This window comes from Macadamia integrifolia, chromosome 12 (assembly GCF_013358625.1).
Source record: "Macadamia integrifolia cultivar HAES 741 chromosome 12, SCU_Mint_v3, whole genome shotgun sequence".
Taxonomy (NCBI): domain Eukaryota; kingdom Viridiplantae; phylum Streptophyta; class Magnoliopsida; order Proteales; family Proteaceae; genus Macadamia; species Macadamia integrifolia.
Window position 1 is genome coordinate 31,382,676 of NC_056568.1, and position 26,355 is coordinate 31,409,030.

At 37.3% G+C, this 26,355-nt stretch overlaps 3 protein-coding genes across 5 annotated transcripts; 1 reads left to right on the forward strand and 2 right to left on the reverse strand.

Annotated features, from left to right (window-relative positions):
• Nucleotides 1-1,440: 1,440 nt before the first annotated feature.
• LOC122057852 lies at nucleotides 1,441-6,831 on the reverse strand. Its single transcript, XM_042620176.1, has 8 exons — nucleotides 6,317-6,831; nucleotides 4,319-4,352; nucleotides 3,944-4,177; nucleotides 3,715-3,804; nucleotides 2,835-2,900; nucleotides 2,118-2,209; nucleotides 1,970-2,017; nucleotides 1,441-1,790 (listed from the first exon to the last, which is right to left on the reverse strand). Exons 1-8 carry the CDS (start codon nucleotides 6,670-6,672, stop codon nucleotides 1,673-1,675), a joined length of 1,038 nt encoding a protein of 345 aa, XP_042476110.1. The 5' UTR covers nucleotides 6,673-6,831; the 3' UTR covers nucleotides 1,441-1,672.
• Nucleotides 6,832-9,010: 2,179 nt separating this feature from the next.
• LOC122057853 lies at nucleotides 9,011-16,681 on the forward strand. 3 transcript variants are annotated; one of them, XM_042620177.1, is made up of 7 exons: nucleotides 9,014-9,492; nucleotides 11,885-11,984; nucleotides 14,352-14,447; nucleotides 14,558-14,610; nucleotides 15,894-15,942; nucleotides 16,149-16,196; nucleotides 16,339-16,681. In XM_042620177.1, exons 1-7 carry the CDS (start codon nucleotides 9,263-9,265, stop codon nucleotides 16,408-16,410), a joined length of 648 nt encoding a protein of 215 aa, XP_042476111.1. In that variant the 5' UTR covers nucleotides 9,014-9,262; the 3' UTR covers nucleotides 16,411-16,681. The 3 variants fall into 3 exon arrangements, with proteins under 3 accessions (XP_042476112.1, XP_042476113.1, XP_042476111.1); XM_042620178.1 differs by lacking the exon at nucleotides 16,149-16,196 and having other exon boundaries at nucleotides 9,011-9,492; XM_042620179.1 differs by lacking the exon at nucleotides 16,339-16,681 and having other exon boundaries at nucleotides 9,011-9,492; nucleotides 16,061-16,197.
• Nucleotides 16,682-18,042: 1,361 nt separating this feature from the next.
• On the reverse strand, nucleotides 18,043-21,533 carry LOC122058432 (probable protein phosphatase 2C 49). Its single transcript, XM_042621115.1, has 4 exons — nucleotides 21,098-21,533; nucleotides 19,546-19,743; nucleotides 19,221-19,459; nucleotides 18,043-19,107 (listed from the first exon to the last, which is right to left on the reverse strand). The coding sequence occupies exons 1-4, from the start codon at nucleotides 21,284-21,286 to the stop codon at nucleotides 18,534-18,536; spliced, it is 1,200 nt and encodes a 399-aa protein (XP_042477049.1). The 5' UTR covers nucleotides 21,287-21,533; the 3' UTR covers nucleotides 18,043-18,533.
• Between the last annotated feature and the right edge of the window lie 4,822 nt (nucleotides 21,534-26,355).

The window sequence follows — 26,355 nt, forward strand, 5'->3', positions numbered from 1 at the left end:
AAAACGGTAACTATCGCCGGAGCATAATGCTTGTTGCATATCAATCTGAAAGAAATTGAACACATTTTTCTTTTGAAAAGAACATTTACAACTACCAACCCATTTTGCCATCCTAGTAGCCATTGAGACAAAGACATAATTGAATGGAGTTCTGAAAATCCTCGCCAGCTCATAAACTGTTTTGCAAGTTTTGCCCTGACAGCCAAGATACGCCCTTGGCCCGCCCTGATCCAGAACAAGTGTCGACCCAAAAATTTTGGCCCTGAGTGTCGACCCGACCTCAGGGTTAGGGCGGGTAAGGGTTGATGTTTTTGGCCCGCCCAGCCCGTCCTGAACTCGATCCTGATTTTTTTACCCTGACTTTTGGCCTTGGTTGTGGCCCAAATTTTTACCCTTGATGTTGATCTTGGTTATGATCATCAAGGTCAGTCATTTAACGAGGATTGGTTAGAACGGTAGAGGGTTAGAGGCTTTTTCAAAGGCACTACCTTTTAAAAGAGGATCAATATTTCGATTTGAGACTAGGAAGTTTTCTCACTTCCACTTAAGTGAGCTGCCACAGGGCGAACTGTTCTGATCCTTAGTCAAGATTACTTTCCATCAAAGTTGCTGCTGCTGTTGTCTCCATTCTGTGCACCATTTTTTCTTGCTCGATAGGCAAAGTGACATTTTTTTTTTTGTAATGAAAAAGGGTGCTTCATGGTAGTGATCATAGCCTCCAGGACAGGCCTCTGTACGGCAAGTAGCGCTTCCACAAGACCAATGGGCGATAGTGAAAATGTTAAGACTCTAACCCACAACCAGCCGAGCGATGATGGGTTGAGGGTATTTTCACCACTAGGCTACCAACCCCATTGGTAAGTGACTTAAATAATTACAGTACACCTTATTAAGAGTTTGTGATGATGTTTGTGGTGTAAAATATTCCAATGTAATTGTTCCATTTCGGCTTCATTTATTTGCGAGCGAATTAAGGGGAGAGAAGTGATTTTCAAACCTAAAGAAGGAAACTTTTGTATTTCATTACCTAACATGATTGTATATATTTTTTACATATCTTATCATTTTTAGTAATGATGCTTTTGGATGTGATTTTTTGTTCTTCTTATTTTTCAAACCCAAAAGATTTGGGTGCAAAGTAAGGTGAAATCTAATGGCCAAATATGGAATGAATTGGAGTTAGTTACATTACAAAATATGGTAAAAAATGTAAGTAGTTTATACAATCATGTTAGGGAATGAATACAAAGTCATTTTATTTAGGTTTGAAAATTTTCACTTCCCTTTCGTTTAATTTCCCTTGCAACCAAACTGGCCTTCTTCTAATTGGTTGCTACTTAACTGATAGAAAAAAGATCCAAATCATTCAAGGCCATTTGCCAATTTCCAAAAATGTGTGTGGGGTTGTGTTGGGAGGGAGAGGGAGGGCGAGGGGGAGGATGCAGATGAAACTTCCATTTAGAACCTGTATATTACATTGATTCTCAAAGGGAAAAGCAGTAGCATATAAAAAGCTTCTAGTTAGTCCCATTCAAAATAGTATGATATAAATCTTTTTCCAAGTTATAGAGGAAACTCTGTGAACATTCCCCTCTATATACACAAATCATACAATCGAACTAATCACCAGCAAGCATGCTGTAATTCAACAACTAAAGCAAACATCAAGGAACTAATTAGATTTTATGTAAGCATTTGGGAAACATTTAGAGAATATTGCATTTTTGGCTTTTTCGATCAGTGCATATATACCATAACAAGGAATATGAACCACAGCCAAGCACAAATACCTGCAAGAGGAAAAACCCAATTAGATTTCTTACTGAAGAAGAAAAAAAAAGAAGGAAAGATTGCAGGTCTGACAGTCAATAAAATGGGTTTGTAAAGGGATCATCAATGAGTTATCTTCAAATAGCTGTCATCCCAGCATGAATGAATAGAGAAGAGTGAGAAGAATTAGTTTTTTTACCACACTGGTGCCCATGGAGTAGAGAGCTCAAGGAAAGGATAAGGCCACCTAGGAGAAGCACAAATAAATTGTTATACTTCTTAAAACCAAACCTCAGACAATGTCCACTCATAACAATAGTGATTTGTTCTGTGAAAACAGAAGTTACCATGACATGCCGCACGCATGAACAACCCACTGAAAAGTGACATAGAGACAGCTCCAAAGTATGAAATACGATAGCCGGAACCAAGGGAATGGCTATAAACAAGATAAAAAAAAATAGTCATAGTTTCTTCTTTGAGGAAATAAGGAGAAAAGAGAACTGTTCAGGACATGTAGTATACCATTTGGATGCACAGCAAGGATGTGCTACAGGTTAAAAATAAATGTTGCATATATGAAAGGAGCTGGCATATAATTCAGTGGGTCTTATTGTTTGGAGCTAGCAAGCCAAAACTATTTTATCTTTGTCCTTGTACAAGTAATTGGCTATACTTCTTCCTTTTTTCTCCTTTTTTTTATTTGGGGGGGGGGGGGGTGTGGAAGAGAAAGGAAGCTGATCATTTGGATTTTTATTGATCCAAGGAGTGAGAAGAAGAAAATAAATGTTAGGGTAAATGACACTAGAGGTACCTAATATTTAAGAAAAGGAAACTTGGGGTGCCTCAAGTTTTAAAAGTGACATTTGGGGTACCTTGTGAACTGTTTTTGTTCACATATCAGGTATATTCCTATTTTAACCTATCCACCTCCTCATCATAAATCTTCATGAGATGTGTGCACTATGTGTTTATTAAGAAATTGATAGAACCATCCAGTCTGACACCTAATATTTCCAGAAAATAGGATGAAGAACAATCTGTCACAGTGTCATCATACTTACAAGGCTGTTAAGAGAAGTGTCAAGGAGAAGAAGCGCAAGATTGAAAGTATGCATGCAGCCCATCAACTGTTAAGAAGAAGCAAGCAACTTTTAGTAAAGTTAATAGGGATAGAAGATCCAAAAGTACAAATTTATCAGTCTGTAGAGTAACTCAAATGGAACCAAAAAAAAAAGGAGAGCATTAAGTTCTAAGATTTTCTTCCCCTATTTTTCAAAAAGATATTGAGGTGGATCCTTTATGCCAATCCATCTTATGAATTCAAAAGTCTCGAACCATTAGAAAAGAAAAATCTAAAGATGAGGAAGTCATAGGACAAAAGTACTCATGTAGACAAATATAAAATTTGGGTTAAGAGGCCTTAATAGGAGTACTAGTATGGTGAAGGGCACAAGAAAATCCAAAATGAGAGCTGCAATGGCACCTCAGGTGAATTCTAGTATTTCAGGAAGAACAGCAAACAGAGCAAATTGCCTTTATCATTTGGGCACTATAAACATGTTTTCAGATTCAGAACATTGTTTTCTTCCCATTTTGGATGGCAACCACAGAAGTAGGCAGCTATGGAAAAGAAACTACTTCACCGGGGTGAGTCAGTGCATTTCATGTATAAAAACTGATCCCCGACTAGAAACCAGTTGTTGTGGCATGATATTTGTTTTATGTAACAAATAACCTGGAAATAACCATATAGTAGTTTTGGATCAACAGAAACTCTTTCAGGTGAGTTGTTCCATAACAGTATTTCTTCCATGCAGGCCCCAAGACTCCTAGTTATTGTAAAGGATAATGTATTACAAATTAAATTGTCATCATTTTATCTAGCTGAATTAATATGACATTAAATTTTAATCATTTAAAAGTTCAGGAGTAGAGTCTCACCAGGTTAAGGGTAAAATGTTCAATCGACAAAAATGGAACTATAAGAAACCAAAATACAATGTCCGTGATCATTACAGCACCTGCACAAGTCTGCAAAAGAAAGCACCAGTTTCAGCTTATATAGATATGAGTAATCCGACAAATTAAGGAAATAAAAAGAGGAAAGATGGAACATCTGGACAACAGATTTGCACAATAATCACATAAGATCTATCTCAGATAGATTAACCTGATAAATAGTTTGCATTAGGTATCCCCAAAATCCAGCCCTTTGCGCTGTCTCCTCCTGCTCCCAATGGCTCTGTAACTTTATTGTGCCCCTGATTTTGTTTGTTCTGAAAGATATTGTGGTTGATGATCCATTACACTCTTCTAAATCTCTTTTCTGTACATTATCACCTTCCTCATATTCAGTTTTCTGAAAACTCGTCCAGCATCCATGGGCAGATACAATGGTGCCAACCTATAACCAAAAAGAGCTGAATTATTTCTTAAATGACTGTTATATTTAAAATAAACTTCTTTTTTATATACAAGGAGAACCAGTGGTTTACATAGTTATTGTTGACTGAAAAAAAGAAGAGGAATGCGATGCAGGACATACCACAAAATAGACAATGACCAATGTAAAAGTCCACCTGTAGATCAGTTGCATCATGAAAATGTAAGTTTAGTTGCCGTTGTTTTCGAGTCAAAACAGTTCATCTTAAAAACTGTAATTTCTGAATAGAAATGAGAATACTTGTAGCTGATGATAAAATGTGAGATACTACTGCTGAATATTACTCGTCACTCCAGATGGATGGAGAGAACTTTATTTTTTCGTTGGGGAAGCCATCCTTGGACAACAACCAGCCAAAGGAGGGGGAAGTAAAGATCAATATGCAATACAACGTAATCCTTAACATGCTTGGGCAAAGTAAATGCCCTCCTAATAAAGGAAATACATCTTAAAGAAAACCTTTTTTGTTTATGACAGAAATCACCATTAACAAACCGAAATGAATCATCAAACAAGAATGATAATTTTTTTTTCTTTTTTCACTTCCATTAGAAAAGATTGAAACTACTGATTTAGTGGATGATAGGGTCCTTTCCTCCTTACTGAAGTGGGATACTGAATAGTTGAACAATATTAGCATGGTGGACCTCAAATAGCTGGGATAAGGCCTTCTGTAAAATATAGCACTATTCCCATTAGCAGATCATACTTAACAGATGGGTAGGATTTAAAACACTCATCAAAGAACAGAAGTGGAAAAAAGAGCCTTTTTCTGTTACTTAACCAAGACGAAAGAAAGCAAGCATTGCAGTGGGGTCAACCATTTCACCTTCTTACTTGCCTACACTGATAGTAGGACTCTTAAAGAACAAATAAGCTGAACAACAGCACTATCAGGAGGTCTTATTGTATATTCCTGCTATATGTGTGCCTTTATTACAGGAGCAAAAACTTAAGGGTTCAGAACCATTACTTGACAAAGTAAAAGGATAACACCGATATCCTATAACATACTTATTCCTCAATTTTCAAAATATGCTGTGATATCCTTATTTCTTGTATCTTTTAACTGTCCATTTCCAAACGCAGGCATCTTTGTAAGTTAATATTTGAGCAAAGGAGTGTTGTCTTCAATTACAGAATAGGTGAACAAAGGCTGAAACCAGGAAGAGAATTCACTCTGACGGGAGCGAAGCAACGACTTGAAAACTAACCAATTTGTTTTCGCTATCTAACAACGTTTCCATGGACAAAATTGATGAAATACAAGTTGCTACTCCATTCCTGATAATTGCATAGCTTCATGCTTATGCTCTGTTTTTTGAATGGGAGGCAAATGATTCAGGGTCATTTAAGAGTATTATTTGTAATTGCATTTGCAAGGACTTACTATGATAGCTTTGTAATCGAAGAGGGTGCCGAAGATTCAGTTTCTTAATCGAAGATACACTTTGTAATTGCATTTGCAAGGACTTACTATGATAGCTTCACTTCTGCAATTCGAAGGAATCATTCTGATTGGCATTTATTCTTCAGGATCCAAAACTTTCTATCATGGTAGGAGGCAAGGTGGGCAGGGCACATAGAGCCACTGTTGGGACTCGGGTAGAACTCACCCTTAAAGGCTAGCTAAAGAAGAGGGTGCCGAAGTCCAATAAGTACTCACAGTACTCTGCATCGGCTTATTCATCTCTCCCTCCGTGAGGGAGATCCATGGGAACTGACATCTTTTTCGAGGGATTTTCTCATCCTCAGAGGCATACCGGAGTATGCACACCAGTACTCCAAACCTTGCTCATCCGGGTTTGCTATCCCAATAGAAACAAAAAATCAAATCCATCCAAGGATATGAACAAACCCAGATTTTTGCAGACAATCTACACTCCCCACTCCATACAGAGACGAAATTGAATTGTTGAAATACAGAATTAGTAGTCTATGCAATCACCCCAAATACTCTACCTTGGACTGTATGTATGTGTATGTGTGTGTGTGTGTGTGTGTGTGTGTGTTGTGGTGTGCCATTAATCTTTGAGAGAGAGAGAGAGAGAGAAACTAAACAAAACGAACCTGAAATGATACTGAAAAGATGAGACTCACTCGGTATAATAAAGGAAGATGGTGGAATCGTATGAACGGACGTCCCAGGACAGAAGGGTGATCATGACGGCAGCAGAGAGCATTCTTGTAGCGAGGAGCCATACTGGGTGAACTCCTCGCCAGCAAGTAGTCCAGAGCTGAGTAGAAACAAGGTGACCTGAGCGCCTAACTAAACCTTCCCCAGCTTCAAACCCATCTCGGTCCGACTGAGCAATCAAGAGGCTCTCATACATGGTCTGATCATAATCGCATTTCCCACAACCTTCTTTCCTTTTGAGCATCCATAGAGCGAAGACTACGGCTCCTGCTACAATGGCGAAGCAGGCGAAGTCGTACCAGTGGATCACCAGAGCCATATTCGGATTCCAAAACACCAATCCCTCACTGTAATAGAAGATTGATGATATGGGTCGTCTCAAGCTATGATCATGAATTCATCATCCTCATCCTCGTTTCTAGAGTGTATGTTAGTAGTTGCAGCGACTAGTGTTACAACTAAAAAGTCTTCTAAACAGTAACTGGGTCTCTCTCTCTCTCTCTCTCTCTTACTTTCCAGTTTGTGATAATTTGGTGGAGGCTGGTAGCTATGACTGTTTGGTTTTAGCCTTTCTGGGTACTGAATGAATCCCCGTTTACTTATCTATCTTACGTTCTCACTTTTGTCTTCATCTTTCCTTCCACTCCACATGGGGATTGGGGACCAGATTGGAATCGACTGTAATTGATCTCAAATTTGTCAATTTGACTTGAGATTTCATATTTAAAAGCCCACTCCAAGGATTTTGGGACTGATTTTTCTCGGAAGAACCCGATTCCACCTGATTCTGGGTATCGGATATGAACCTTTTAGCCTACTGTCCTAATCAGGTTGTAGCTGAAAATCATTAATTGAGGGGTAGAAGATCTCATTATCTATGATGGTAGCTATGATCCAGGTTCAGCCATGGTTGTGGTGGTGTTCATTGATAGTTAAGACAGAAATGGGGGACCAACAGAAGAACACAGACCCGTCTCCATCCAGTAAAGGCTTCACCTGTGAACCGGTGCACCTGATTCCGGTGTTGGCGAGTGAGCCATGCCCATGCTCCGTCACTAATAAAATATTTTCCAAGTTCCAAAGCCTTCTCATCTATTTGATAGCAGAAGTAGACAATTCTATCGTCTCACACGTATCAACAACCACCACAGGATTAGGTAACCTCCCCCCCCCAAAAAAAAGGACCATTCTGAATACTCTTTCTCCGCTTCTGTTCCAGGTTAGAGAAAAAAGTTCCAGGTTAGAGATGGGTGGTTCAATGTTGGTTCCAAGACCCATATATTTGTGCCATTTAAAAATGTCCAATTCTGCTCGTCCCCTGCAATATTTCCCAAATGGCATTGTGCCAAAATCGGTCGTTGACTCGTTGGGTATGATTTGGACAGATCTACTGGGAAGTTCATGGCTTCTCTGAATGGTAGCAGTAGCTTCTCTCTGATCGGTTCATACCTGCTCAAATACGAGGCCACCCTCACATGTTCTGAGCCACAAGCTTCAATTTTCCATGGGGATCGTTCTGCTTCTTACGCCTAGCGAAAATTTCCTGAGAATTGAACCCGAACCACCTCGTCTCTGCTTCTTAGATATTTTGATTGCAGGGTTGTTAATAAGGAGTATCAATAATGGCTACCCTTTCTGCTCTCTCCATCAACTCAATCCGCTCTCCAATTTCACATTCTTGCTTGAGACTAATGAGGAGATATTATCAAGACGATATCCAAGAAGCTCTACGATATGGTCTCCGTCGGGATGAAGATTTGTGTTGGTTTATCCACTGCCGCCACTGCCATCGCTGCCCTCCGATCAAGCTGGATTCGTGTGGCGCAAATAGTGACAGAGAAACGGAGGGCAGCTATCTACGGCCATAAGCAAGAGAGACGAGGGAGAGAGAGAGAAAGATGCAGGAAAAAAAAAGGGAGAGAAGGAGCGATAAAAATTCAGGCAACTTATGGGTTTTGATAAGGTTACTAGAAATTTGATTAAGGCAACTACTTCAGGAGTTCAGGGACAACATCTTGATAAACAGGGATAAAATAATTGGCACTGTGCGAAGATAATAGATGGAACCAATTAGATATGGTTTCCACAATCGTTGGATTTTCTGAAAATGTACATATATCAAGTAGAGAGAGAGAGAATCGGGTAAGAATTAGAGAATCAAGAATTGAGAAGAGCCAAATCAGTTAAAAAGGGTTGGAATTTCAAAAGAATCGAACGATTAAGACAGAGAAAGTGGAATTCTCTAGTGTGCACCCACTAGAGTCCTGCACTCCTCATAAGAGATTGTTGCCCAAAATTTTCTTTCTAAAGTAAGATAAGTTCGGACAAATGTGCCTATAAAATGTCTTCTCACAAGTCACAATTATTATCACATCATAAGTCCTAACCCATGAATTGTTTAGAATTGTGTAAGATATCAAATATCTAGCTTTTTTCTTTAGGAACTGCACTTTTTGTTACATTCTTAGGGAGATTACCATCGTAACTGATTCCTTGTTCATAAAAACCTTATCTTATGCATGTGAGACAATTTGATATATTTTCACTCTATGGTAATCTAAATTCTGATGTATATCATCTAGATACCTCGCGTTGGTCATGCATTAAAAAAAAAAAAAAAAAAAAAGAATCATAGCCCACGCCTTCCACTTTTGAGCCCATCTGATGACTCATGATGCTACCTAGAGGTTAAAAGCTTGGAGCCTTTAGAGCTTCACAGAGGCAGCAGTGCAGCACAGCACAGCAAGGTTAGGTTGCCTTTGGGGATATCAGGTGGCACCACTCACAAGAGAGTCAAATTGACTCAATAATCAATCAAGAAAAGAAAAGACCCCAGAGGATACGGTGTCCCATCAAAGGTGTCTCACTCTTGAGTCTAGTCACTTTTTTACTCACCTGCTCTATCGGCCATGCCTGCGACGGCAACCTTCGCTTCAAGCTCGACTCGGAGTTCGAATTCCCTTGCGCAATTTAGAACAACGAGGAACAAGATCCTTGTGAACGCCGTTTCAACTCATAGAAGTTCATCAATGCCTCTCACAAAAATCTTTCTCAGAAACCTATATGGGTACAACAGAAATTCAATCTCCACCACCAGTATCGGACGCCTTTCCCCTGTCATGCAATGGCAGGATTGCACGTAAGGTTTTCTTCGCATTCAGTAAAGAAATGTCCCTTTCTTTATATTCTCAATCCTCTTGAATCGGATGGTTACTAAAACTGTTATTTGAGATTGGAACTGAAGCTGGTCCTGTCTGGAATCATTTTTGTTTTTTTGGGGGATGATTTCTGGTTTTTATGACCTCTTTAATGCTTTCGGCGTCTACCCATATTCCACTTGGCCTCCTGTCTTCTTTTCTGTGCTAACATTGCTTGTCTGAGTTCTGCATTACTAAAAAATTGAATATTGCAATTTTAGTTTCTATTTTCTATTCCTTTTCAAATTCAATTCTAAGAGGCATTAGGTAGAAAATTCTTTACCTTGTTTGTCCTCTCACTTCTCCTTCCAGTGGGAAGAGAGACAAGGGATTGGCAAGATCGATCTGCACAGATTAGCCAATACATTAGTGCGACTGTGATTGAGTGGACAACACTGAGATCATTGAAACAGTTGATTATTCTACTTGGTTGCCCCTTTCAGGGTGATATTGGGTTTGCACAGATTGGCCGATCTATTTATCTGACATGATTGAGGGTTGAATGATTGAATCAGATTTTAAGGTAGATATTATTGGGTCCGATTGTATTCACTGAGGCAGTACAGAGTAAATTGAGCGAAGCTTCAGTGAAGACAAAATCGGGTTAGTTGGGATGTCATGAATTCAAAATAATTGGCCCTGGCCCAGAAAAAACTTCACTGGAATTCTTTCAAGTAAGTTGGGATGTCATGAATTCAAAATAATTGCTCCAAGTATTTCAAGTTCATTGGGGCTCCATGAAATGGATTTGAATATTCCTCTTTGGCTTTGAGTCACATAGCCTACGAGATGTTCTCGGGAATATTGGCCTTTATTCTGTTGTATTGGATTTGCAGTCTACCTTTAGGCATCAACCTTCATTGCCTTATGAACTCCGTGGATTGGCCACACTTAAATTTCCTCCTATTCATTAGGTGGAATATCTATTTAACTTCAATTGTTAAATTATGGATTAAATTTTTATGGGAGGAATCAACCATAATTTCAGGTTTTAGCCTCATACTGATCTCTATATGTAGCGTCATTGTTTCTAGTTGTGTTTGTTTCAGAAAGCAGGGCTCTATGGCACCTAAACTTTCAATGTCAATTCTATGTGTTGTTTGATGTATAAATGGTCATTTATCTAATTATAATCTTTTGATATACAATAGTGCACATGAGATTTGCTTTCACTTTCTTGGGATTATGGAAACAAATCTATCCCTACAAAAGAAAATGAAGGAAAGAGAGTGAGCACATGTGCCAAACTACAAAGGAGAAGGAAGTGTAATGCCTTCTCGCTCAAGTTTGTTTTCTTGCCAGGTGGAATGGAATAATTGAATACCTCTTTACTTTTATTACTCAGTTGTGTTGCTGATATGAAGCCTTTCTTTGAACTTCTTTTGAATACCATGAGTAACAGTGACTGGTGACTTCTAGTTTTTGCATTCAAGTTGTGTGCCTTGTGGTGTGAGGAGTAAAGAGATTTGGAGTTCCTTTTTTACTATTGCAGGGGATTTGGGATTGAAGGAATGTGATGATCTCTATGAACATGAAATAGCATCCTTCACTCTTATCATTGAAAAGACTAAGCTATGCTCATATTGAGTAGTTATGTCTGAAAATGGAAAAGCTTCAGCACTGTTAGAGATTGTTTTTGGTATGGGACTCTTTCCCTCTTAAAATGGTTGCACTGACTTATTGGATCTCTTTGTATCCTCTTTTGGGTTGCCACAGAATCTATTCTGGTGGTTGTTTGTAGGGGAAACTAGGCCTGTCCAGGTTTTAAGGATAGCAAGGTGGCCCTCACTTTTTCAAAAAAGCCACTGGCTTGAGTTCCATGGAAGATCCAAAGCCTTCTCCTACAAACTTTGCCTTTCTATGTTAGTCATAGAAGGGACTCTTGAATCACCATTAGGAGATCCACTTGGTTCTAGAAGTGTCCTTGTAGGCTATCCGATTCGCTTAAAGAAGCTTATGCCTTTTGTTAACTGCCTAACATGTTTATGTGGATGCCGACTTGTGAATATTGAGAAAATCATATTGCTGGGCCAAGATTCCTTTGTAAAAATTATGCTTTCATTTGCTATTTTTTTTAGTCAATATTTCTTTGTAATTCTCATCCTTTATCAATGTAGCTTTATGGCTACCATTTTTTCACTTTTTTGGTCCAATAAGATTCTTGCAGTTGGACCCTTACCATTTTTAAGAACAGGTTGCAAGATTTCAGATATCTTCAATGATGGAATTTTTGGCCCTCAATTTGCATTCATCCTTTCGCTTAGAAACTTAGCATCCATTTTGGGTCCCATGCTTTCCAACTTATTACTGTCAGCTACAAAAATGTGAATGCAGGGCTACGATGGAAATTGATATCCCCTGTTCGGTTGCCTATAATTGTTACTCTGATCGTGAATCCATTCCCCGTTGGATGCCTTTCATATCATCTGTAGAGGTGTGTACAGGTACCAACTGCAAGTATAACCTATTACTCTGCATGAAGGTTTTAGTTTCCTGCATCCTTACTAATGACATATATATGGAAAATCTGCAGAGATCTGTGAAACCTACATTTACAGCACAAAATGGCTTTACAGTTCAGCATCTATATTTATTATCTAAACTAAATTTTTTATTTTGTCCATATAATACTTCAAAATTCCTTTTTACTGAATATGTAGTACCAGTACTTGTTCATGCCCGTGTCTTTGTAAATTTGTAAATCTCAGCCTCCTTTTGCCTTTTTTCTTTATTTATTAATTACACAAATATGGTTTAGAAATTTTTTGGAGACATATTGCTGAAATTGAAGAAATGATTTGAAGTTCTTTATATGTGCAGGACTGATGCTTTGACCCCAAAACGCCCTGCTATAATAAGTTCTATCATAATACACACGTTTAAGTTTAACACAATTCTTGTTTTTGACATCTTATTTCCTCCCTTTGTTTATGTATTGGAGGACTAAACTAAACTGAGAGAAAGGGTGGGGTGGGTGGCAGTTAAATTATAGTTTTCCTTATCCCCAAGGCTCAAATTTTTAGTCTTGACTAAGTTGATCAGTTGATCTCCCTTGGAAGGAAAGAGTAATGAGAACATGGAATAATTCATCCAAAAAAAAATGAGAACATGGAATCAAACTCCAGACAGATATGGAGAAGATGCTGAGTCAATTTCCAGTATTCAGAACTCCAAAGCCTTTCATGTCTGATAGTGAGGAATAACATATAGGGACTTCCAAAGCAGGGTTGTCTACTTGAAGGGGTAAAATAGAGTTTTGGGAGGTATGGGTGTTAGACCTACTCCAGTTTAAAGTGAACTATAGAAGAGTCGAATTGTTCTACAAGCACTAATCTTTCTTTTTTTTTTGGTCGGAAATTCTACAAACACTGGTCCATACATTATATCACAGTAGGATCCAAATGGTATGAATAAGATAGAAAAGCCAGGGATTTTTACACCAAGTCATGATTTGTGACATAAATTGTAAGAACATTGTCATTTAATTCTTCTCTGGAATCTACAGTATTTCCTCAATACAAGTTTCCGTTGCTCCGTTGCTACTGTGATTTTTACCCAACAGTCCAACACCTTGAGTTATGAGTAAGCTTATATGAAGGTCTAAAGTATACCCATAGATTCTTGCTCTGTAAATCAAACCATACCATCATAGTTGTCAAGGCGACGCCTAGGCGACCAGGCGGTTTGCCTGGGGCCTAGGCGACAGCCGCCTTGTTGCACTGCATGTTGCCTTCTATTTCAGCACTTATTTATGCCAAATATCATTCAAGTAAATGTTTTTAATATTTTTTATTTCATTTACTTAAGATATTATTCATAAATAAGCAAATACCCCTTATTTGAATCCAATAAAAATAGTTTAAAAATCAAATTCCGAAAGGATAAAAAGTCAACCCCCCAGTCCAAGAACAAAAACTGGATTTTGGTTATATGGACGATTTTCAACTTTTAAATGCTATGGTTTTTCTCAATTATGAAAATTTTATAAATTCTATCATGTTAAAACATTGCTAAAAACCAAAAGTCCGGTAAAAAAATATTTTGTTTTGATATTCATAAAATTATTTTCATTCAGGCGATTTTAACAGTATTCGCGCACTTAAAAATAAGTTTGACTAAAGCATTACTTTGTCATTGCAACTCAGATTTAAGTAATCTTAGACTTTTTAGAAAGCTGGTTTTATATTATAACTAATACAAAAAGTCTAATGTAAAAATAAAATCATTTGACCAGTCAAGCTTATTATAGAATTAGAGCATTTTTCTAAATGTTGATTTTTTATAACTTAATATGACTGGATGTTAATTTTTTATGATTTGATGTGGCTAAATGTTGATTTTTAATGACTTGATGTGGCTTAATCTTGATTTTTATGATACAAGGTATATATAACTTACTAAATAATGTTAGAAAATTGAAAAAATAAAAAATAACACTTGTTCGCCTAGTTCGCCTTAAGGCGGGCGCCTTCTCGCCTAAGCGCTTAGACAACCCTCCACCGCCTTGGTTCGCCTTGGCGCTGTGACAACTATGCATACCATTTCACATGTAGAAACCAGAATGTTCTGTATTGACTTTGCCACTTTGGTGTAATCTGAATGATTCAGATCTGGCATTCTGGAACAACCAGACCACATTAAACTCTTGAAATTCTTCTCTTGTCCCAATAATTTTGAAGAGGTCTAGTTTTTTTTCTTTACAAGATTTGACTCCTCCCTCCCCTAACCCAGACTGGGAGAAATAAGTAAGATTATTGGTGATTTAGCAATTTGGGAAGATCTGATGTCAGACGTTTTACAGATCTTAGAGGATAAGCCCGATCTGTCACGCTGGTATTTCAAACATAAAGTATTGGGTCAGGATATTGAATTTTCTTGGCTTGCCCAAAATCTCCAGGTGAGTGCCATGTAATATCTCTTACTTATTCTCCCTGCAGCTGAGAATGTTTTCTTCATGCTTTGGCAATTGGGCTGTTTCAAAATCACGCTCTTTCACCTTCCTTGCAGCCTATCCCTAATCAGAAAATCCACTGGCGATCTCTAGAAGGTGTTCCCAACAGGTATTATAGAAGAACACTTCCAAAGCTTGATCATGAGGCAAAAGAACAAACCAAATAGCACCTCTCATTTCTTTTTTATTTTTCACTTCCCTCTTGGTACTCCTTTCTTAATCTGGTGTTTCTTCCTTTGTTTATTTTTCTGTAAATTTTTCTATGCCATAAGCATGGTACTACGCTATATCAATTGAGCATGTGGGGACATGCTTATTCAGTAAAACATTGATTCATTATTTATCAATATATTCTTGGTTTTATCTATGACTGATTTAATATTGTGTGTGTGCTTGTGTACTATCATAAATAATCATTATAACATGCTTGGTAATTACAAAGAACCTACAACCACTATTTTAACTTGTGCAGAATTAGTAGACAGCACTTAAAGTTCGCAATAACAAGGGAAGAAAATAAAACCCAAATTTTAACACAAGCCGGCTATTATCTGCAAAATCTATTACATAATGCAACTAATGAGTAAATGCCCATGTAATACCGTCATCAGTCACTCATTAGCCTCTATCAATCATGGGGAGGATGCCTTCAGAGGTAAATATCAAATGTGTAATCCTTGTCTTTACTTTTTTTTTTTTTTTTGGGGGGGGGGGGGGGGGGGGGGGGGGGGGGGCAGGTGGGTGAGGTCGAGGGGATGAGTGTAAAAAATAACATTGATGGATATTAAATCATGGTTATACGTATAGGTGATATATTAAACAATTATAAAAGAAGTTCTATTTACCAGTAGACTTTTGTTAAACTGCCTGACTAGTTAAAATTTAGTTATTTATTTTTATTTACGTATTATGGAGATATTTCCTTTCACTTTGGTGTATTTGTGCTGATGTTATTTGTTATATTGGAGGTCTCTTAAGTTGAAGCCCCTTTTTTTCTGACAAAGTAGTGATAATTAAAGTAGTGAAAGGCATTACTGCATGTACATTGCCACACCATACAAGGATATAAGAAACCTACATTCCTTTAGCTGCACATAAAGAAAAATGCCACTTAAATGCTGTTATTGAAAGTGATTGCATCCCAAATCCCAAGGAGTTATGATTAGGTGGGTTTCAAGTCTGTCCTGTAACTGTTATAATTTTTTTTTTTTTTTTTTTTTTTTGGGGGGGGGGGGTGTGGGGGGGGAAGGGGTGGTGGTGGAGGGGGTAATCCACTTTGCATGGTTTTATCCAGTGAAATTTCTATGTGAAACCTATGCGATTATTTTTACTGGATTTCTCATGTTTCTTGATCAGCCTTTGAATTTTGATTACTGATGCTTGACATGGCAGGGGAGCTGTCAGATTTTACCCAAAAGGTCCTTCATCATGCATTGTAGAAGTGAGTATGGTTTACAGATACTGGTTTCTACTCTCTCTCTCTCTCTATATATATATATATATATATTGGGCCTACATGGTTAATCCAAGCCAGCAAATCCAATTCATGCCCCATGCAGGACCAATCATAAATAAGTGAAATCTGTAGTATGTTGGGTTAATCCCTCTTTTCACCCATGGAAAATGATCTCTTTTGGTTGTACTCAGCTTACTGTGTCATACGAAGTCCTTCAAATTTTGGTTCCAGTGGCATCAGTAAGCTTCTTTATATACACTGCATTCTACTTTCCACTTGATATCTAAGCTATTTGAAATTCTTTTTTGTTGAGAACTTCTTGCTTGAACCAGGATACATTGACAGAATTTACTGTTTCCTTTTGTTCTTGTTTTTCTCTAGGCACTGCAGCCATTTACCAAAGGCTTGCTCTTGCGTGGTTTGGAGCGGTTTGCAAAGGTTGCTAAAAGCTAGTAAAGCTAACTTGACTTTACAAAGTTATAATGACACTAAACTGGGTACTTGAACCCCAGGGTAAACAATTATCATTGCTTCGCCACTCAAACTTCCCCCCGCCCCCCGGTCAAAATAGAAGTTATTCTATGGATTGTACATTGCATATTTTTTTAATCGGGGATACAGTTGTATGAATCTGACACTTTGTGACTTCAATCTGCTATTACATTCCCCCCCCAAAACTGACCATTATAGACCAATGATTGAGACCACCTTTTGATTGGTATTCGGTTTTTCTGTTAAGCTCTGATGATGATCCAATAGATGTTAATGTCTCAGAAGAGGAGGAAAAGGAACTATCATGGACACCCTGAAACTGGAACTCTCTCTGCTCATATTTCAGAGGTCTTCCACCATACAATTAGGAATTTCTTTCCCCTTTTACTAGTTAATCCGGGTAAAGCACCTAGACGTCATATTTTTTTTTAAACGAGGTCCTCGGTAACGAGACATAAAGTTCAATGTGATGAAGTACAGAAGTGGTTCAGTGCATCTCCTTTACATGCATTGTATGTGTAACATCTCACAATCCAAAATTACAAACATGATGATCCATACCTTTTGCGTTCAGCAAGTGAGAGATCTTGCAGGACAATGGCTATAACATCTTCTAGCATTATAATGGGGGTTTCCTTTTCCATTATTAAAGGTTTGTTTTCAATCAGAGACATGAAGCAATTTACTCATGGTCACCTTCAGTTTTCAGGGACACTAGAGAAAGAAATTCCAGGAAAAGATAGCCCAATTTCAAGAGCATATAAGCAGCATGCACAAGGTAGTTGGAATCATCATGATACTGAACAATCTAAAGACCAAGTTTGTTCAGTTCTCTTCCATAGGTGAGCTAGCAAGTGACAAGTCACGACTTGGTTTCCAAACATGTCCTCTGGCGATCTATTAGGAAACTAATTCCAACTATTGATCTCAGACAATTAAGGCATTGAATTTCTAGGCCTCTTTAAGAGAGTTGAAGCTACCCACAAATTTTAATGCAAGTAAATTTGACCAAGCTAGCCTCGGGTTAAGCATATCTCATTGGGAAAAACTTGAATCATTGCAAATACAAGATTACTTCAGCCTGAAACTTGCATCTTGTGAGCCTGGAATACAAAGCTATATCATGGAATCCAAGATAAAAGGGTAATAATAACTGAGGAGAGAGAGTAAATCATTGTTGCCGGTGATACTAAAGTTTAAAACAAGTAGAGTCTCTGTTAAGCATCTGCGCACATCCTAATAAAATATTTTAACTTTTGCATCCGAACTCTGTTTTGTCAATGGAGTCTGGACTCTGGAGTACCCTCCACTACGAAAAATGCCCCAAGTCAACTCTCTCTGTTTTCCAAATCTGGGAGGCAAAGCCTATATCTTGTGACATGTAACCAATATTTGAGTGCTGCTTCACTTTCAAGCTTCAATATTTTACGGGAAAGTGATGAAATATGGTATGTGTAGCCCACCCTATTTGGTTTTGCTTGGGAAATGCTCACCAAAGTTTTCCACAGGAAAAGTGATTTGCATTTCCAAATAAGTGAGGTTAACATTCCTAAATGAGAAGAAAAAAATGTATTATGGACCATAAACAATAAATAGCAACAGAAAAATGAATTATATACGTATATGAAGAAGCTGAACAAAGCAAACAGGCGGAGGGGTTGGAGTCTAATACATCGGGCCCACCCCAATTTACCTAACGAATGTGAAATAGAATTGTTTTAGACAACTACAGACAATGGAGATGCTCACTCCCCTTCAGTCCACCTCTTAATAAATATTTACAATAATCATAAGCAACAACACTAACAAGGTTATAAAAACACAGCCAATAACGTGACTCCAACCCGCTCCTACAAAACTGCTGGCTGCTTTTTCCTATCTGAAGCAGCCACAAAACGGAAACACATCTCCTCACTGAGATAGTTTCAATGAATATAGTGTCATATTTACACTCCCAGTGTTATAAAAATCAGAATCAGGTATTGAATCAGTAAGTCTCTGTCAATTTCAATCCGAAATGGCCAGATCAACCATGGCCAATTCCGATAGGAACTGATCCAATTCTGATTTTTGAAACAGTGAACTCAACAGCCTCCGTTGTTATCCAGCAAGTTCCTCAGGCTACATAGGGCCTCCGCAGAGAGGCTACAGCACTTCAATCTCCTTTGTCTTGGTGGAGACGGTTCTCTTTGATTGTCAGGCAAGGAAAAGCAAACAACAATCACAGTAAGGTTGTCAAAGGTGTTGAGACGGAGGGCCTCCATGACCAGGTCCCTGGCAGATTTCTCTGGGTCATCGTGCCGACGTAGTCCACGGCGAACAACGCTGACGGCATGTTGACTTGACATGACATCCCAAATGCCATCGCAGCCAATTATGAGGAACTCATCATCTTCTGTGAGGACCACCTGCCGGAACTCCGGCTCCCCAATAAGTGGTGAGGAAGAACCCCGTGGTAACTTCATATCCCAATCTCCCAAAGCCCGGGAGACAGATAGGACACCATTGAGATACCCATCATCAACAAAACCTCCCAGTGCCTCCACACGCCTACGTTCTGATGGATAGATGGGCTTGTGGTCTTGAGACATATCAATTGCTTCTCCTTTCCGGCAAAGGACTGCCCTACAATCCCCAGCATTAGCTACTAGCAGAAGCCTGCAACAAGAAAGGAGGACGGATTAGAGAAAGTCATAAAAGCCAGCATCACTACAAAAAATTCTTAACCACAAAGTAGAACTCCCAATTCTAAGTTTGCAGCGAAGACCAACCTTCCAAGGACAAGGGCAGTGAGTGCTGTTGTGCCTGATGAGCTACTAACTGTGCAGTCATCCGCCAACGCAAGGTCAGCTAGAAGGAATGCTTTTCGAAAGCAATTTTCAACTTCTTCTAAGAAAACATCATTAGCATCCTTTGATAAATCTGGGAAATCTGCATCTTCAAAGAAGAACCTTATTGCATGCTTCCTTACATATGCCGCTGCATCACGGCCTCCATGACCATCGAACACCTATATTAGTATTCAGCACAGTTAGTAACAGAACAAATAGGATGAAATTAATGTGTGAACCATTAAAGATCATCTATATTAATTACCCCATAGAAGGCACTTGGCTTAGGACATCTGATGAGCGACCCCAACTGTGTAGAAAGATCATCAATCCGTATATGTTCATCTTCCATGAATCTCCTAGGCCCAATGTCAGCAAAGCTACCAGAACGGAGGCTTGGAACAAACTGGAGAATGGAAGATTCGATAGCATCATCTGAAACAGTGCTCAATGTCCTCGCATCCTGAAGAAATAAAGAACTCAAGGATCAGTCATTCCCGCAGCTCAAAACGAAGTAAAAATGTAGTCTGTTCACAAAGCATCTGAATTGAGAGTGAAAACTCATCAAAAGTGGAAACTGACAAAATTATTATTGTTGATTATACAATCACAAGCAGGACAAAATAAACCAAACTGTAGCAAGGTTCCCAAAGGTAAAAAAGCAATTGATTTATTGTCGAGAGTTATAGAGTTAATAATCCCACATCAGTAATTTTAGGTCATGGGTGCGGTGCCTTCATATACTTGTAGAACTATCTCCACTTAATCCCTAATGGTTTTGGAGGAAACATGATAACAAAGACCAGGTCCTTTTTTATCCTCCCTAAGTAGTTTGTCCAAGCCCAGAGCCAGGAATATGAAACTAGACATGAGGAGGAGTATTGAGATGTTGGGAGATAGTTATAGTCCCACATATATCTGTTTGGATCCTTGGTGCCTCCTTGAGGAACTATCTTCACTTGATGCCTTAAGATTACCCCCTCCCCCAACATTTACAAAGTTTTTTTTTTTTTTGGGTGGGGGTGGGGGGGGGGGGTGGGTTTGGGTAAGTATATAGAGTTCTCAACATAATAAAACAAAGACAAACCTTTATAGAGTCATTAGAATTTTGCACTAGACACAGGTGAAAATTCTAATACTAATTTATCATCGGGGGAGGTCCAGCTATCACAAAGAAATCTTACAAACACACAAAAAAAGAAGAAGAAGAAATATATATATATATATATATATTTGGTTCAGCATCAGAGTGAAGTCATTTTTCGCTCTGAAACATGAAATCTCTAATCACTCTCAACTTATTTCAGAAATACATAACAGGACCAGTTCCACAAGATATAGCAGATGTCATGGAAAAGAAAAAATTAAGGGGGGTGAGGACATATTTTTGCTATCAAGTTGACATGTCAAAATTGTGCAATCTTCTTCAAACTTTAAAGATATTATGATTCCGTATAAAAATGCTCGTAAATTTTAATGGATCATCCAGCACCAATCTTCCTGAAGCGGAACTTCCTTAAACAAAGCGAAAAGAAGTTTACGGATAGTAATTCAGCTTCTAAAATTAATCAAAAATACCAAACAAACATTCATTTATTCGAAAGTTTCTTTTAATCAAATATAGAAAGAACAAACATGACAAATCCTGCATCATTGTCTACCTTCGTTCTTCGTTCTTTAAAAGAAAACCCAATTCTTGCGAAACCGCGTATAAAAAAAACGAAGGATATAGACGATTAGAGGCGATTGAAAGAAAACAGCACATACTTAAAACGCAAAATTGGATGTCAAATATAATAGAACAACAAGGAACTCACCCCTTCGGAGCGCGAAATATCGGTGGAAACCGAATCCGGAGCACGAATTTGGTCAATTAAAGGCGGCGATGGTGGGGAAACGACGACGATGTCATCAATCTTCTGAATATTGCTTCCCTTACCGATGCGGTACGGGACATCCAAAACAGAAATGCTTTGGTGACAAACAACCTCTGCTCCTGCTACCATCTTTAATCCACGATCATCACAAACAACAACAGACGAAGAAGTCTTTCGAAGCCCTCCCAGTGGAGAAATCTCAACAAATTTCAGAATCGGAGCTTTTTGTTGCAAAAAAATTAGGTTTCAAAATCGTTCTAATGGATGAAAACTGCAAAAGTAGGTTTTCTTCTCTTCTCAGTAACTCTTTTCTCTCTCTCTCTCTCCCTCTTCTCTCTCTCTCTCTCTCTCGAGATTTTGTTTCTCGCCAAGGAAGTAAATCTGAAACTACTCTGCTCGAAGCCTCGAACTACTATTTATAGCTCAGGTATGGAAAGAGAACGCGGCCGTCACTAGAACATTTGGAAGTCTGACCGACACGTGGGATATTATAGACCATTTGATTAAGAGACTTTTACCTCACGAAACTTGTGATGGATGCACGACCTCGCCACGTGGCTTTTTTGGTTGACGCGTGAAGCGTGACTTTGACGGAGGGAACACGGTAGGTTCGACCGATATGACTTAAACACCCTCCAGGCACCAACCAGGTACCGACGTTGTGTTTGACTTTGACCTATAATGTAATGAGGGTGTTTAGGGAATAAAAACTATTATATTACCTAAACACGTGGTAGAAGCGGGGAAATACGCTTTGGATAAGTGACGGAAGGACCTAGAAGATTTCTGCGTTCACACAAGCTTACGTTTGCCTACGTCTGACTTTATTTTAGTGATCTATGAATGGGATTCCTCTTTATCTTATGACTTTTTTTTAAAATGCCCCTTTCTTATTTACCCAAAAAAAAAAAATTTACCTCTTTTATCATAAAAAAAAACTACAAATTCTATTACTTGTTCCCAAAATTATTAGTAAGGGGAAAAAAGGATGTATGTTTGGCTACGTAGTTTCCGCACCCAAACACATGAAGAATGAAATGATCAATTAATCCCTATGAAATGACAATTTTCATTCTTGTTGGATGACCTCTATGTGTGTTCTCATTGCCCCATGATTTTTTTTTTTTTTTTTTTTTTTTTGTGCAACTCAATGCTCCATGTTAATGACGAAACCATTGGCCACTTAGCGTAACAATAATTCCCCTCATTAATAATAAGGGAAGTGTTTTTCAAGAGGGAGTATAATTCTTGTCCATACACAATGACCAATGGGAGTGCACGAAGAAATATTCATAAAGATGTCAATTTCTATTTCATGGGGGACATGTTAATCATTTTAAACCCATGTGTCTAGGTGTAGAGGCCACACTTCCCCCCTTCATCCACAAAAACCATATTCCCTTAATAATATAGACTACTATTATTAATTAGGGAGAGGATTCCCCAAGCAAGTGGCATAGGAATGCATCAATGATGTCATTGAGGTGAGGAAGATTGAATTAGTACATAAGAGACCAGCGAGGTCATTTTTTGAAGATGAGTAGACAAAGACAGAGAGAGCTTTTTAGCATATATATCCTTCCTTGACGGTTGAGAGCACATATTATTTAACTAAATTTATGGTAGAGTTTATCATTACCCCCAGCATTATGCCACCTCAAATAATGATATGATAATCTAACCCATTGGATAGATAGTATAGCACATGATCTAATTAACCACTTGTTAAATTTTATAACATAATTCTTGGCAAAAAAAAAATATATATATAGCCTAATTTCTGTTCTCGCTTGCATCTCTATATTGTTTGTCTACACATATTTACAATAGTTCAAACACTTTTACGCATTATTCTATAGTAACTCGGATCCAAATCATAAATAATAATAATAAATAAATGGTGAAATTCTGAACCTCAAATTTACTGTTATACAAAATGTGTGTGCCTGAAATGTTACACGTGAATAAAAGACCTACAAAAAATTTTGTCGAAAATATTCATATGAACAAACGACCTTGGGGCCTATTTATCAACAAAATCCAACCCTATTCAATTTGCCACATGGCAAAAATTCAAATAACCTTGATAAACTTACCAAGGTGGACCATTCACAAAAAATTCACCTATACCACTGGAAAGTGTACAATTTAGAAAATATTTTGATGCTCAGCATGGCAATAAGAATGTTTGAGATATAGTTGTGGTTTGAAAGCCAGTTGTGGTAACTTGTATTATAACGATGGCGACTTGTATTTAACAATTATAAAATTTTAAGGATTTGTATTATCTCTAAACTTAGACCAACCATATATCAAATTATATGAATTTCTAAACCTATATTCAATTTGGGACAGAAGATTTTTGTCTAAAACCAAATTTAAAATTTAGTCTTGTAAATTTTTTTTTTTTTGGGTCGCAGATTTCTAATAGATTGTTAGCAACCTTAAATCAGGTGTATTAATATTAATACTGAAGGGGTTTTCTCTCTTAATTTTCATATTATTGGGTTGTTATAGACTTCTTTGTTAATGATCAGTTGTTATTGACTTTGGTGGATACAAGATTTTTATTTTTTTTATTTTTAATCTTAATTGGAGTTGTTTATTTCTTAGGTAAAAAATCATATTACATTTTGGGGGGAAAAATTATTTAAAAATAAAAAATCACTTCCAAAAGATTTCTTTACATAATTAACTTGAAAAACAAGAAGAGCCTAAAGAAACTTAATTTTAAATTGATGAGATGGCTTAAATAACTCTACAAGATTCCTTTATACATAATTTATTTGAAAACAGGTAGAGTTTAAAGAAAACCTTAAATTCATGAGATGGCTTAAATAAATTCAAGAATCTTGAATAAGTTTTTGTCTTTCCAAGGCATGAACAATCAGAGTTTAACATACAATACTGTTTTAAATGATAATAAATAAATATTAATGTAATGGTTACGCTTTTCATCTTAATTATTAAGAAAATAATTTGGTGCAGAGGTAGTGCCTCTTGATTGTCAATAGTTGTTGGATCATTTGTTTCTAATCCTACAAGATATGAGAAGGGGAATTGTTTATGATTTATGGTGGAAGAGTTCTTCAAGATCACTCTAATTGTGTGATTGTCCCACATGAAAGAGAGATGTGGTAATTTAGACAATTGGATATACGTAGGTTGTGTTCAAAACCATTAAAAAAATTTTACAAATTCTGTACCATTTTTCTTTTTGTCCTCACTATTTTCTAGGTGTTTGGTGCACAACATAGCCATAGAACAATATCCTTTGATTTGAAGTTTGACTTTAATAAATGATGAAAATGCTTTGAAAGTCTTGTGAATTTCCATTGTTGACAGGAAAAAAAATCTCTTCTCCACAATGGGAGCAAAAACATGTATTTTTTTCTGTACTTTGAGCTGGCCATTTCTTTTTTTTACCATTTTATAAAATATTTAATGAAAATTTAAAGCTTTATTTGCTACTTTGTGATTTTTTTTAACCACTTTTAATTTACGACATGGCAAATATTTCAATTGCATAAAGTCCCCCTTTGTTTTCCTTCTAGGTGTCACTGTGTTTAATGAATTGTAATATTTTACTATCTGCCACGTTATAGTACATAGGTTAATCCATGTGATAGAGGATCTCACATATATTTCAATGGTCCAATTTAAGTCCATGTTAAGCAAGGAAAATTGTTCAAACTCTAATTCAAGGTTTTAGTAAAATTAGCAAAATACCATCAAATGAAGATGAACAAAAAATACAAAATAACATCGTTCATAATTTTAGCTAGGAGAAAAGAACCCACTATGCCTAGACATAGTAGGTGAGGGAAGATCATGCTACCCCCATGCTGAAGATACTTGTACACGCTGGTGTGTACCTAAACCAATAGGCATCGTTCTCTTTACCCTTTTACCTATTTTCTCAAGTCATTTTAAGCTAGAATTGTCCATGCTTGTCTGATCTTCTATCACATGGATTAACTCATGCATATACAACCATGTGACGAATAGTGAAACATTATAGTTCACTTGACATTATGATGGGAAATAAAACCCATAAAAAAATATATTATTTTTTGACAAAGTTAATATGACCAAAAGCCTAGATAAATAAGCTTTGGTTGACCTTCAAGTGAATAGTTACCTTAAGTCCCTTATTCAAATGTTAAGTTTCAGTCCAAACAAAGTTCTTTAGGTGGCAAAATAAAAAATAAAAAATAAATTGAAGGAATCTTCTTATTAACAACACCCGAAAGAAATCAAATAATTTGTACTTCTTTTTTTTTTTCTTTAACTTAACACACCTTCTTTTAACATGGATAAAACTTATCATTTCACAAAACAATGACATTATGATAAGTAATCTTTTAAATTATTAAAAAAAAATTCCTTCAACTTAAATAAGATAAGAAACAATTAAAAAAGATTACAAGTTCTAAATACACTGCAGATGACAAATGTGTCATAAAGATAATCTCAATTTTTTTAAATCTAAAACTATGAGAGAGTGCAAAACAGTGATTTGGATTACCATAGGCATTCATGAAGTTAGAACCTTGGTCCTTCATTTATTTATTTATTATTGGTGGGAGTGGTCCTTCAATACCTTTTAATTAGATAGATTTGCCAGGCCAATAGAAACACTAAGTGTCGTAGTTAATGGGACCCCAGTTGGATATGCTTCAAGATCAAGTGGAGAAGACAAAATGTCAACAACCATTTGTTGCTTTAAAGATAGAGAGTTTGATTTGAATTGGTTAAGCAATCGAGGAGTCGAGGAAACACCAAACATGTAAAGACAATCCCCTCAAGAGTAAAGATGAAAGAGAGTTTTGTTTGGATTTTGCACCCTTTAGTTACCAGTACTAGGCAGGAACTGAGGAACAGGAATTAGGATCACCCCTCATCATTATCCACTCAATTATTGCTGGAGTCCATTTTTCATGCCTAATCACGGTTAAGACACTTTGGATCCTTTTTAGGAAGAAGAATGCTACCTGATCGCGTGGGTCTTGCACCACTGTGGCCCCATGAGGATGGTTATGGAACTTATCTCAGACTACTGTGATGGTCACAGCCACTTACCTGTGGATTCCTGTTCTCAAAGGTTAACCATTGAAAACAATTCTCAGACCCATGGTTTCAAGTATTGGTATCATATTGGTATCGTCTATGACCGATACTCAATACTTGACCACTCC

Excerpts from the sequence above, each read along its gene's own strand:
- LOC122057852 (XM_042620176.1), bottom strand. The coding sequence starts at position 6,672 with ATGGCTCTGGTGATCCACTGGTACGACTTCGCCTGCTTCGCCATTGTA. Across the intron at positions 2,901-3,714 it reads AACATTTTACCCTTAACCTG|TTGATGGGCTGCATGCATAC; the intron begins GTGAGACTCTAC and ends TCTTCTTAACAG. Across the intron at positions 2,210-2,834 it reads ACACTTCTCTTAACAGCCTT|CCATTCCCTTGGTTCCGGCT; the intron begins GTAAGTATGATG and ends TCTTGTTTATAG.
- LOC122057853 (XM_042620177.1), top strand. The coding sequence starts at position 9,263 with ATGCCTGCGACGGCAACCTTCGCTTCAAGCTCGACTCGGAGTTCGAAT. Across the intron at positions 9,493-11,884 it reads ATGCAATGGCAGGATTGCAC|GGCTACGATGGAAATTGATA; the intron begins GTAAGGTTTTCT and ends ATGTGAATGCAG. Across the intron at positions 16,197-16,338 it reads TTTTGGTTCCAGTGGCATCA|GCACTGCAGCCATTTACCAA; the intron begins GTAAGCTTCTTT and ends GTTTTTCTCTAG.
- LOC122058432 (XM_042621115.1), bottom strand. The coding sequence starts at position 21,286 with ATGGTAGCAGGAGCAGAGGTTGTTTGTCACCAAAGCATTTCTGTTTTG. Across the intron at positions 19,744-21,097 it reads ATATTTCGCGCTCCGAAGGG|GATGCGAGGACATTGAGCAC; the intron begins GTGAGTTCCTTG and ends TTATTTCTTCAG. Across the intron at positions 19,460-19,545 it reads AGCCAAGTGCCTTCTATGGG|GTGTTCGATGGTCATGGAGG; the intron begins GTAATTAATATA and ends ATACTAATATAG.